We start from the raw sequence: 13,632 nt of genomic DNA on the forward strand, positions 1-13,632 counted from the left end.
TTTAAACATTGATCACACAACAGCTTCACACAGATTTTCAGGAAACATAATACAATACACAATGTAACCCCATAACCATGAAGACAAATGAAACAGGGACTAATTGGACCATTTTCCTAGTGCTGCTAGACTGCACTGCAACAGTAATCAAGAACAATCATTGTTACAGAAGGCTACCCAATTCACTCCATCTTTGAGTCATTCATTATGTATCTGCCTTCCCCCTGCCCTTCTTTTCCCCATGCTGAAGCACTGTTTCAGAGCATATATTCATTGCTCCAAAAGCATTCTGAGTGTGCCTTGCTTTTATCATTTCTAGAACAAATTAAGACTCTACAGTTGCAGGTTCTTTTTGTTTAAAGAGAAACTTCCTGTTGTGCTCAGCACCTCTGCACAGCTGTTACGGGTTAAATATGGAACTGACCTAAAAGTGAAGGGACCCAGATGTCCCCCTCCAAGGCCAGAGTGGCCTGGAAAACACACACGGAAATGACAGTTCTCATGCAAGTCTGAAACACTGGACAAGGCTACTGCTTAGCAGTTGCACTCTCTGGCCAAGAGCCAAGACCACCTCACCATTACAAGTTTCCAGCAAATACTGCATTGACTCTGCAACTGCTTAGGCCAGCACATGGCCATTCTTGTGACAGATGCTTAAGCTGAGGAGGGAAGAGTTACTAGGGGACATGCAGAAAAATGTGATGTAATTTTCATAAAATAAACTTTAAAATCATTAGTGACAAGACTACTGCAATACAAGGTCAAGACCGGCCATTTATTTTTGTGAATTAAGATTAGATAAAGAATAATTAACACCTCTGCCTAAGGAGGGACAAAGCCAGAGTTTATCCTAACCTACAGAATTGCAGTAATAAGCAGCATTTAGAAAAATTGCTTTTTACAAAGCATCTGACAATCACTGCAGCCTTTACACTACAAAATGAAAGACAAAGGAAAGGGAAACAAAACCACAGAACAGAAACAAGAGAGGTAATTCAAAAGACAGGGTAGAATATTGAAGGCATAAGTGAGAGAGTCAGTTTTGGATAAGAAGGTTTTGAGATAGGAATAAGAACTAAACATGTCACAGTAAGGAGAAGCAGCAAATTGTGAAATTGAAACAAGAGCACAAAAGCAAGCCAGGAGTGGTTAGCAGTATAAGATGATACCTAAATAATGAAACAGGAATGTAACTATAAAGAAACCTAGCAGAAGATCAAAACACAAAAGAAAAAAGTAACAGCTACACAGGGGAGAAATACCCACTCTAATTAAAGTATTGTAAGTACTGTTATATGGCAACTTCTGTTTATTTTGTCAAAATAAATTCCATGGCACTTTGCCTCCATTGCCTTCCTTCTGTACATCATTAGCCTCTTACTTTTAGCCTTTAACTCTTTCTATTAAGCCTAATTTTTGCTGTAAACCAAAAAGAAACTAAATAATTTCCTAGATTTATTAAGCTTTTCTCAAATATTTGTATGCCATTTAGAAAGCTTTTAAATGCACTTTAGAAAAACTGATTAGTTTGGCAGAAGAGCAAAACAATTCTTCCTGTGTACTGAAACTCAATTCACTTGCCAGGTAACATCTGTAGTGTTCACAGAGCAAACAAGTAACTATTTTTACTATAAATATTGCAAAATGGGGCTGAGTAATGGTAAAAAATTCTATTTAAATGTACTAACAATGTCAGTTTGGCAAAGTACAATAAAAATCACATCTTCTTCAACCACTGAAACCTATACACAGGAAAAAGCCCTCACCTGATTATACTCACAGCTGTGCTGATATGCTCTACATAGGATTATATTAATCTCTCATATATTTTTAATACTCCCAGCTCAATATATAAACAAATGACATCTGATTTTTAGATATTTTACAGTAATCAAATTACTATAGAAATTAAAATTTTCTCCTTGGTAGATTTCTATTTTCACTGCTAGACATCACAAAATGGGTTAGTTTTTATTTTTACCCATATCTACAATGCAATAAAGTGCAAGTACTCAACCTGCACTCTTCATGCATTAGAAATGCCAATGTTGAAAGGTTAAAGGCAATTATCTATTCCATTTTCTGCATATTCAAACTACACAGAATCTTTAATATACACATATCTAATTTCAAGTGATAAACACAAGAAGAACAAATTAATTCTGATTCCTTGATTTTCTCTACTGAGACTCTGCTGAGAAGATGTTGAAAGTGCTAATTACATGGCTGTTTCCGAAGGACCAAACCAGTTCATCGTGACCTTTAACATGCAATTGATTAGGAAAATTATATTCATTCTTGTCGGGGTGTTCCTGAAATACAGTTTAAGCACTTCAGCTTACATTAAACCACCAAGCATTAGACAAATATAGGAATATATAATGGTTTATCTTCACTAACAGGAGTTTTAAATTATGTGGGCAGGGGAAGGTTTTCAACTCTGATGCTCAGTCAGAGGTGTTCCTCTCTTTGCCAGAAGGGCAGGAATTTGCACCTCCAACAATGCCACCAGGCACTGCCACAGTGCGCAGCAAAGGGGCAGCACCAAGGCAAGAGAGCACATTTATAACAACCTCCACAAGTCAGAACAGCCTTTGGAAAGTCACTGTGGCAGTCACAATGTAAGGCACTGAGTGAGACTAGCACACTGACATTTGTGAAGTGATGGGAGGCAGTAAGGCCTCCCCTCTGATTTTTGCAGAAATCACAGTCTGGGACTTGAGCTCAAAACTCCACCTCACTGCTTTCAAGAACAGCTCCAAGCTTACCTGCATTACCTTCTGCTGAATCTCCTCTAGCTGTGTGCGTTTGCTTCGCTGCCTACAAACCTCCTGGTAGCGGGTGTACTGCTCTCTGAGGGAGTCCAGCAGCTTCATGACCTGTGGCTGAGCCAGCAGCTCATCATCCATCGGAGACCAGGAAACCCCTCCATCAGATCCATTGAATCGACGCTGCTGTAACTCAGAGAGTAACTCGTGACCTTTAAGAGTACATGGAATGATGTGGTTAATCTAGACTTGAAGAATAAAACCACAACAATTGGTAGTAAGATTGCCTGCTTTTAAACCATTAACAATGCATTCTGGCAGCTAATGATCTTTCATACATTGGGCACATTTAGAGCTTTGGTCACAGTTTGTGGGGCTGGATCAGTCATAAAACAGAAGAAAAGAAATGTGGTATATTTCAGATATATACTGTGACTAACATTCAAATTGACAATAGTACTGATCAATGTAAGAAAAACTGAAAAGCACAATCCTGAGTCTGAAACAGCTCTGGAGTAAGGTGAGTAGCATCCAAAGTATTTCTCTCAAACAATTCATGCTCTTATATTGAATGAATGCTCTGGAGGCACTAAAAATCTAACTATATAATTTCTCTGCTGTCTTTCAGAATTTTTACAGCAAGTACAGCTTTCATAGAGAGTGTGAAGCTGACATAACTATTTTTTCAGTATTCTGTTCTCACCTGTCTTGCCCTTTACTTCATCCTCTTAAGCATCATATCAGGGTACAAACTCTCTAGAGTGCAGTGACTTTCACATACACAAAACCAGCATGTTTTGACTATTTAATCTTTTGCTTAAACTGTTTGAAGAATGTTGTATTAAAGTTCTCAGTATGTAAACACAAGTAAACCCAGATCATCGATTTGATCCTCAAAATTTCATTGAAACAGTTAAAATAAAACAGTGTTTGGTCACTAAAGAGATGTTGGCGTCAAAGTGAAAATGTGCCATTTGGAGATCATTAGTTCTGCAGTTCTTATAATGGACAGTTCACTAAAAGAAAAAACCTACTACTTGAGTAATAGTAATACCTCAAGGAAAATGCAGGAACAAAAGACTAAGTTCAACTGCTATTATAGAGACATTCAAAATGCCAAGGGCTTTGAAGATTGCAGGAAACAACTTTAAGTTACTCAGCATATATTATTATGAAATGAAAATGTCTTAAGAATTCAAATACATTTTGCTGTACTATAGCACAAACATCTCGGATTTCATCTAACACTCCATAGATAGGCACAGATAGATGCAGGGCAAACAGACTTTTTTACAAGTTTGTTCTACTGGGGTAATTTTGAAATTTTATTGTATTGTTCCAGCAGCAAAGGATCACCATTTTTCCAGGTAAAAACATCTTTTTGAACTAACTTCTTATCAAATTTTATGAACTGTATGTATGGATTTGGAGCATGTGAAAAGAACAGTACCTGTAGATACAGAAGAAAGAAGCCTTTTATCTAAACCCTCTGTTTACATCTAGCCTTGGAAGATAAAAAACTAATTGGGGAGAGTTTAATTTTTCTTTTTCTCAGCCTTTCAGTACAGTGACTCTAACACAGAAAGGCTCCCTCTTAAAACTCCCATGATTTAATCACAGAATATGATGAGATGGAAAAGAGCCATAAGGATCATCCAGTCCCATGGAAGTTATGAAACTTTACAGCACCAAAAAAAATTAATTACTAGAACTAAGAAAACAGAGAATGTGCATAAATTAATGGGCTAAGGAGCCATCTGCTTACACAAAATTGAAGTGTTGTTTTGGCCAAAGATCTTGGACATACAATTAGGCTAAAATCTAGTGACACTGTCTACAGACACTTCATGTTTTAAAAACTTCAAAGATCAAAGTAAGAAATTATTTTTTCACTATTATCCCACATCTAGATAAGCTAAATTTTTACATAATAAGCACGTAAAGCCACTGTGAGAAGTATGACATGTGATCCACACATTAGTTTATAGAAGGCTGTAAGGTAAAACTTCTAAGCATTCAAACTCTGATTACCACCTAACACTATGCATTACTTCTTATTCCACAGAGGCACTAGGTAAAAAAAAAAAACCAAAACCAGTCCAAATCAATAGACTATTATACTTTATGGTCAATAGGGAATTCACCCTAGCATGTTAAGGAATCCCAAATCATTTAATGCTGAATTAAGAGTCCAAGAAGCAAAGTATGCTTCATTTTTCTGACAGATGATCAGCTCAGAACTAGACCGATGCAAATTGTCAGAATTGTGCAGGAAAATGCTTTCTGTGTTGGAACCATTTGGTGGCTACTGAGATGAATTCATTGTATAAGGCAAATATACTGACATCAGCTATAAACAAAGCATTCCCAAAATTAAACATAATAGTTATGGTAATATTGGCAAGATGTTAGTGAGATTACAAAAATATGTATTTAAAAAGACATGCTTGGAGTTCTTCCATCTCTTAGCATCACTTTTTTGAACCCAAAGAATACAGTGGTTGATAAACATAGTTTATACACAGTTGATAACAACTGTGCCCTCTGTGCTTTGACTTGGGGCCTAAAATGAATTATGTCACTTTACAGACCAACATTCTAATTTTTAACTTACTGTACCTGTCTGCAATACCGTCTCAGGATCAACTGATGGAAGGAAGTTCAAATCTATTGATCTTTGAAAAAAATAACAAACACATTATTAAAATTTGTATTATAATGACACTAAAAACTTCAGCTAAGGCTAGAACTACCTAATGGTCTTAAAAGACTAAGTTTTTTTCTCACTTAGTAAAGTCCTCACTTTTTCAACTCACTGAATCAAAACACACATGGAGGTGCATGTAATCAATTGAATGAGCATCCCCCTACACACATACTCAGATATGTTGTAGTCCACACTATAAAGGTTTAAAATTTCTTTACATATTTCAAGGTGTTTAAGGTGAATACTTTTTTCAGTATTTTTTCTGGAATTCAAATGAACTTTTATAATCCAAAAACACTGATTTCAAAAAGTGAATCATGTACCTCTCTCTCTCTTGTTGAGTTCCTTTATCACTTCCATTGTTAATTAGAGCAAGCTCATCCAGTAAAGATGTTGATTCTTTAGTGAACTTTTCAAATACCTAAAAAAGAGGAAGGTTTTAGTTCAAGAAATAAAAATTTTATCTAGCTGTACTGAAGGCATCAAGGAAAATTTATCCAGTAGTTCCATTAGTATAGTTCAATCTCTATACAGAGTAATTATCTCCCAGCATTCAGATGGTAGGGAGGAAACAACAGAAAAGAAAGTTTTGTTCAGGGAACACTTAAGAGCACTCAGATTCCTTAAATATTACACTGAATATAATGAATACTGGAAACAAATTGAGATATCTGCAAAACCTGTAAGATCTTATGGCCATATTTATTCTATATCTTCATTTAAGCCTTTAATAATGCTAGAGAATCAAGACATGTTACACAACTACCAGATAGCTTACTTGGAAGGATTTAAATGATTTTGTAAAGATTCCCAGCTTCTAATCACTATTAAAATGGACCATATTGTAATAAATAACTAAAATAAAAGAAAAATGTATTGTATTACATTATATAGAAAGATTATATAGAATAATATATCCTCATCAGTTCCATTGAACTCAGGGGCTTCTGATCTCAGATAACACCTGTACAGCCAAGACACTGCATACTGTTCAGACAATTCCTCTGTACCTGACTTCTGAGGGTTGGTTTTGTTTTTTAACAGAACTGAGCATGATTGGGTGCTTTACATGACATGCACAGTAACATTCACAGGTCTTTTTTCTGTCGTTAATTATAATAACTTGTTATTATAACGAATCAGTAGCTTGCCAATGAACTTTCTTTAACTTATCTAGGACTACATAAAATTTCAAGGGAAAGCAGGTGCAGTTGCAACACACCTGGAGATCCTAGATGGAGACACATATTTGAAGAACAGATTACAAAGGAAGGGAAGACAGTGTCAACAAAGATTAAATATTGTTTTGAAAATTCTATTTAAATAACTGAAAAGCAAGTATCAGTGAAGAAAAGATGAAGAAAATTCTGGAGAGCTATGTACACCAACAGTTGCTTAAACAATTTGTGCTGATTAATAATTAAAGGATGTAGCTGCTCCTAGATGTTTACTGCTTCTCAGTCTACTGGGGAAACTGCTGACAAAGGTTTTGATGTAGGACAGTCTAAAACCACAGGAACAAAGACCTAATAGATAACCCAGGAGAATCTGCAGAGTTCTAGTATTTTCTCCTTGTTTTGGTCTTCGCCTACAGCAGCCAGTTTCCCTTTATAGCAACTATAGCACAGACTCAGGCTCTTCTAGAATTAGTGTTACTATAAGAGCTTCATTAAGGAACTGGTTGCTCAACAAATTGATGACATTAGCTTTATCATCCCTTGAGTAACAGCAGTGTTCCTTATCATAACACTATTCATGTAAATAACCGCAAGACCACACACCACCATTTCTTACATGCTTTGTAGTTCCTACACAAATAAAAATTTCAGGGCTCAAGAAGGAGACATTAAAAACCCCTGAACCCCAAAAAGCAGATAACTAACCAGCCTCTTATTCAACCAATCCATATGATCATAGGTGAGAGTTCCTCCAAAATCTTCTGTTAGTTGGCATGGTTCTATATATCGTGTCAGCTTGTTAGCAGATACTAAAATAACCTGCAATGATAAAATAGGTCATTTGTAGGTAAAGCTCATATTTTCCTTCAGTATCTGAGAAGTATGCCTAGAGATACTGTGCAGATCTTTCTGTCACTCAGATTTTACTGCTAAATGTTTAATGAAATGTGGCTGTTTGCAATTAATGTGGGCCTAAACTAGACAGGTAATTCTGACATGCAGTGTATACCTCATGCATAATCCTGTAAGAGCATCATCTCTATCACCTCATCTGTTTACAGTGGGAAAAAGAAAGGTGTTCCCTGGATATCTGTTTTCCTGCTGGGAACTGATGCTTTGTGATTAAGTCATATACTACACAATCTATATCTGGTGAATATACTAGCAGGCTATCATACTGCAAAGCACTCAGTATTTTTACCACTCCGGCAATGCATTCAGTCCCAGAGGTGAGCTTGTGCCATAGAAGTTAAGTGCCTGCATTTACTGTGCAAATATGCTCAGCAGAAGTTGGATCAATCATACTCTTTCCATGAGTAGCCAAAAATTCAAATCTTAGTATGCTTAAAAGCCTGAGTCATTCACCTAGGAGACAAATCTAGATCATCAGTTACATCAGGGCATACAAGAAAACACAGGTCCACTGCTAGGTGGAAAAACTAAATTCTTACTTCCATTTCTGCATTCTAGAGGCTCCTGAATGAGCCTTTCTCATATAAGCCTAAACCAAAAACCGGCAGTACAGTTTGCTTTGATGAATGATATGCTAAGCCTGGAATAACTCCTGTGGGGAAAAAAACCCCAAGAACAATCTATCCATGGAAGCAGGCATATTGGAATATAAAGCCAGAAACAAAAGAAAAAAAGGAAAGAAAATTTCCATAACCCATCAAATCATTCACATACTCTTGTAGGGCACAAGAATATGTGGAAAGAGCTAACTAGAGAGAGACCTCTATTCCAGCTCAATTTCCCTGCAGATACTGAATCTAAAGAATTCAGAGTAGCTCCAAACAAACGGTCTATTATTGCAGAGGAAAACCTTTCAGCAACATCCAAATATACACTATTGTCCTGTACTCTTGATGGTACATGGCTGCTGTAAATGGAATTGGCTAGTAGTTTCTTTAAGTAATGCCAGTAACCAGCCCAAACCCCAGAGGATTCTATATCCAAGAAAGAAGAAAAAAAAGCCTTTGTTTTTCCTTCTTTTGGCACACTTTACAGTTTAGGTAATTTTTAACATTTATCTCTATGAGTTCACTAAAAAAAAGAAAACTAATTTTGGTATAGGAATTAAAACAAAAAACAAACAGGGCAGCTGGTTCTCATTACTGAAATTCAAGTTCTGAAAAGATCCAAATAGCTTGACAAAATAGATGGACTGCACGTATTTCAGATTATTTTTAACTGAGCTCTTTCAAGAAGGAGAGTGGGCAAGGGATAGCCATCACAAACTTCTGCTAGGGAGATGATTTTTAAAATAAAAAAATTCTGAAAGAGCAAAGCCTGCACAAAAAAATATTTTAGCCATACGAAAAAATAATCTTCTGACAAAAAATAAACACCCACAAAAGTGATTTGGTCAAAACCCAAATTTTCTACATCTTATTAGAAAATCTTTGAGAAATAAAAACTTCCACCTCATTAATAAACCTTGTTGTAACTTAAAGCATTACTCCCAAACCCATTCATTCTCTAAGTTTCTGACTTAAAAACCACTTCTTTCTTAAACTGTTTATTGACTGTTCACTGGGCTAGCTGCTAAAATCCTGTCTGAACTTTTCACAATATAAAAAAAAAAAAAATTTGAATTTTTGACTAAGTTGTGGCAGAAATGAAGGTTCCTGAACAGAATTTAACTCTTGTGCTAAACCTGAACTAGTGGCAGTGGTAACCTAACATCCTCTATATGCTTTAAATTAGTAAACTAGCTTTGATATTTTCTAGGTGTCAAAAGTGAAATTCGCCCCTCTGAAGCTTCAGAAATAATGTTTTAATCAGCTATTACAGATTAATAGTCCATAAGTACATCAAAGAAGAAAACAATGTTGAAAAATGCAATGTGCACAGTGAGAAGACACTTCTCTTTTACAGATATGAATTCTACTTCAAGCTCAGCAAACTTCTGCTGTCAGGTTCCCACTATGTTTCAAAATCCAAACAGAGTAATTATCTTTGACCTTTTGTGAAAATAGATGCCAAAGTACCACACCCTAGAAAAAGCTGTCCCTTATGAATTAGTGTTTCATCCTTGCCTTTGAATTTCACCCTTCAACGTATTTCCACAGGTAAAGATAAGGTAATTTACAGCTGTAAAAACAGAAATAACTCCACTATTGCAATTGAAATGATTTTTTGTTTTCCTTTTTTTTCCAAGTCAAACGATATTGATTCCAGAAAAAGGGGGGGAAAAAAGCAGCTTTCATAATCCAAAGTAAAAGCCTTTGGACAGCAGATTATAGCTGGATATTAAAATGAAGAGCTTAAATTTCCCAAGGGAGAAACAAATAGATCTGGACAGATGGTAAAAAACACACACAAAAACAAGTATAAATTATTGAATCCTTTAATCTTTGCTTCCCTTCCCACTTGATCCACCCACTTCTGACAACAGGGACAGCTAATAAGCTGACAGTCATTGCAGGTTTCCAACATGTCCTGTTTGCTACTGACCAGAGTCATGGAATCATCATCTGCACTCAGCTCTTTTTAAAACCTGGAAGAGTGGTAGCAGCTCTCATCCTTGCTCTACTCAGTAAACTTTATCTGTACAATATTGGCCTGCTAAATCCTTGTGAAAGCCTTTAAAGAAATAACTCAGAACAGCGGTTTGGGAAGAGTAGTGCTGTAGTAGTGCTGTATTTTTTAATAAAATTAAAACATCCTTTGTAAAAGCTGTCAAGCAAAAGAAGAAAGACAAAAAGACTGCAAAGTCTCATGCCTTAAGTGCAAGATTCTATTTCTCCAGAGTGAAAATACATAATTTGGACCCATGCAACATGTATCTTTTGTAATAAAAAAGCTTTAAATACTGTTTGCAGTAAGCTGACCTCTCTATACCATTTGCTGCTTTCTGCAATTTTCATTGATCATACATCTACAAGGAGATAGAGGCAGAAGTCAAGATGACAGAGGAATTCTAGACATTCAAGAGGACATGTAAAAGTGCCCCCCAATGTTAAATACATCTTTCTGAACTTACTTCCTCTCTTAAGGGAAGAAACGAAAAAGCTCTTTAATACAAATGTCACAGTCAAGCCCAGGAGCTACTTGAGAACCAGATGCTGTAAAACTTCAGTAACAAGTATCTTTTTTCTCAAGTGTGTAATATCAGAGCAGCCACACTACTGAATCTGAAAAGGAGCAGATACTTTCCAAGAGAACAAAATACACATGTCCCTTGAGAATATAAAATTTAAGGAAGTATAATCTAAATATGATCATCATTGCCACAGAACAGTACAGCAAAGGCTACCTCTTCCTGAGGAGAACAATTTGGTTTAATCCATTTTTTGAAATACTATCTGATTAAATGCTGATTAGCATTGCATATTCTTTAATATGGAACATTAATCTAAACAAAGATCATTTTCTTTAACATTACACCAAGAAACACAAGTTAAATATTTATCTGGCCATTGCCATAGAAATCTGTCATACTAGAAACCCAAGAGCAGTTGGCAGAACCTAGATAAACACAAGATTAACTCCACTCTGAGGAACTCCTTCACTCGTGGTTTTACCCACTCACCTTACCTTCCAGAGTTCACAATAATTAGCACACATATGAATAGATGCCTACATATGAATACAGATGTAGTTAAATAAACATTTTTGACTGGAACTCCTATATGCCTTTTTAGGAAAGTCCATGGAAGCTACAAATTCTGGTGCCTCAGTCTTAAAACACTGAACTGAAAATGGACAAAAATGAGGTACTTCCTACAAAGTGCTATTCATTCTTTATTCTGTGGAGCAATACTCTGCTCATTACCATCATTCTTAAAAGGTAAATTAGAGATTTGAGATTTTCCAGTGCAGATGCTGCAGCTAAATTATCATAAGAAATTTCTGACGCTCTTTACTAGAGAGTTAGAGCTGTCAGCTGCTACAGTAGAAGTGTGAAGCATTTAGAACTACTCAGACTTTGGACTTCAGGACTATAAGTATTCTTATGCTATACGCTCTAATTTTTTCAACTAATTCATAGTAGTTTACGACCCAGTTTTTTCCTTGGAAAAGAACAGCAAGCACATCCTCTTCTTTCCTGCTCCTGACAAACTGATTTTCAAAGTACTACTCTAATAACTAAATCAGGCTCAGAGATTATTTTTCCTCTAAGTTCCTTAAATGAATGGCATGTACAAAATAGCTCCACCAATCTATAGGCAATTTTGAGTTGTGTACAAATTTGTACATTTCTCCTATTTTTATGGCAAATTATTTCTTTCAGTTATGCTCATTGTTCTCTTAAGAAATGCTCATGCTCAAATAAAACACACTACATCTACTAAGAGTGATTTGTTTCTCATCACTATGTAGAGTATATTAATAAAAAAGCAAAAAGCATCACCTCCCAACTCTTTCTAAAACACAGCAATTTTATACTCAAATCCTGTTCTTCAATATTTACAAACATTAACAATATGAAGTATTACAGTGTCTTATGCAACATTTCAGCTGAAAACAGCTTTATGACAATTAAGACAACTCTTATTAAGCAGGGCACAGGACCAAATAAAACTGCTTCAATTAACACATTAACTGGTTGCTAATAAGGGAGGAATGAAGTTACAGAAGAAAGTTCTGCTGGAGGACAAATGGGAATTGTCCTGAGGCAGGTCCAAAACCAACACTAATACTAACCAGAAATAAAGATATGAACTTTTACTCAGCTGAATCAGCCCACCTCTTTTACTTATCCACCCAGTACTGTTTGATCTCAGTTCCCACATTTACTTTCAGTGCTTTGCAACTCATCATCACCACATCTCACTCTGAAGCAGAGGATCTCTGCCTTTGAACAGAAAGGAAGACACTGTGATTAATTGCTTCATATGATAATATTAAGCAAGGTATTAAGAACAGACCAGGTAGTAGGAAATAGGAGGTAGATGTGATGCCCCATTAGAAATCACAGTTACACAGCATTTACTTCAAATAAAATAAGATTACACCCAAGTGAATAGAAAGATTTCATATTTTAATTAAAATTTTTAGTTCATAATTATTTTGCTGGTGCAAAACCAATCCTGAATTTTCCTAGCAGTTACACAAATCTAACCCGTGATCCAAAACATGAGTTGGGTGTTGTTTGTTTTTATTGCCAGTAATTCAAAATTATGCAGCTGTAGATTTGTGCATGAGTTGGAGCCTTCCACAGCCTTATCAGTGCTCTGCACTCGTATTTGGAATAGAGAAAAGACATACTCCTGTCTCTGACACAAATATTTGGAGCCCAGAGGAGGTGGGTCATTTTTACTGAAACAGTTTTCCTGACTATAACCAAGTAACAGAAACCAAAAGGTTTCATTACATAATTCCAGCAGTCTATGCCAACATGATTACTAGTACAGAACATGCTTTATAAAATTACTAAGATTACTAAATTAAAGGATTATCATTTAATGACAGTTAGCCAAGCCTTAAAGTGAAACAAAAAGTCCTTTTATTATCATAGTAATGTAAAGTTATCCCTGCTTTGTTGATATATTTTCTGTAGGCCTTCTGCTTATTTGTCTAAAAATGCATTCTAGCTGAGTCATGTTAAAGAAAAACCCAGGAAGAATCTTCTAGGTCTAACTTTCAAACTAGCAACACCATGATACATACACTAACAACTGCTGTATCACATACTTTTATATCACAACTTCAAAGACTTCCTGAACTTACCCAATAACTTGATTTACAGGATTGTAGCTGGGAAGAGAGAGCCTAAATCACACAGTAAAGACTTCTATAGAGGGGCTCTGCCTTTCTTACTGCTACTTTCTGGGCTCTGGCATTTTACCTTATGTTGTGAAAGATCTGGGTGAAACTGAATATTGCATACTTAAGTCACTTTCTAACGAGCAGCTTTCAAATCATATTTTTGAGTACAGACAGTTCAGAGGCTTTTCAACTTCTCATCTTGGATGTGGCTCCAAACAACATGCTTGTTTACAGAAGTGGGCACCACTACACTCATGTTTTTGAT

General features: G+C 35.9%; 1 protein-coding gene across 5 annotated transcripts in view; it reads right to left on the reverse strand.

Moving 5' to 3' along the window:
- SESTD1 (SEC14 and spectrin domain containing 1) overlaps positions 1-13,632 on the reverse strand; it is a 49,119-nt gene that overhangs the window by 15,071 nt on the left and 20,416 nt on the right. For 4 of the 5 annotated variants that reach the window (XM_005519852.3, XM_014249534.2, XM_014249535.2 and 1 more), the window contains 4 exons: positions 7,359-7,472; positions 5,799-5,896; positions 5,388-5,443; positions 2,769-2,980 (listed from right to left, as the gene is read on the reverse strand). In XM_005519852.3, the coding sequence (XP_005519909.1) occupies positions 2,769-2,980; positions 5,388-5,443; positions 5,799-5,896; positions 7,359-7,472 (480 nt within the window). The remainder of the gene's footprint in view (positions 1-2,768; positions 2,981-5,387; positions 5,444-5,798; positions 5,897-7,358; positions 7,473-13,632) is intronic. The other variant, XM_014249536.2, reaches the window with a different exon arrangement.

This window comes from Pseudopodoces humilis, chromosome 8, assembly GCF_049639895.1.
Source record: "Pseudopodoces humilis isolate 2021_Gansu_Grassland_sample_001 chromosome 8, ASM4963989v1, whole genome shotgun sequence".
Classification (NCBI taxonomy): domain Eukaryota; kingdom Metazoa; phylum Chordata; class Aves; order Passeriformes; family Paridae; genus Pseudopodoces; species Pseudopodoces humilis.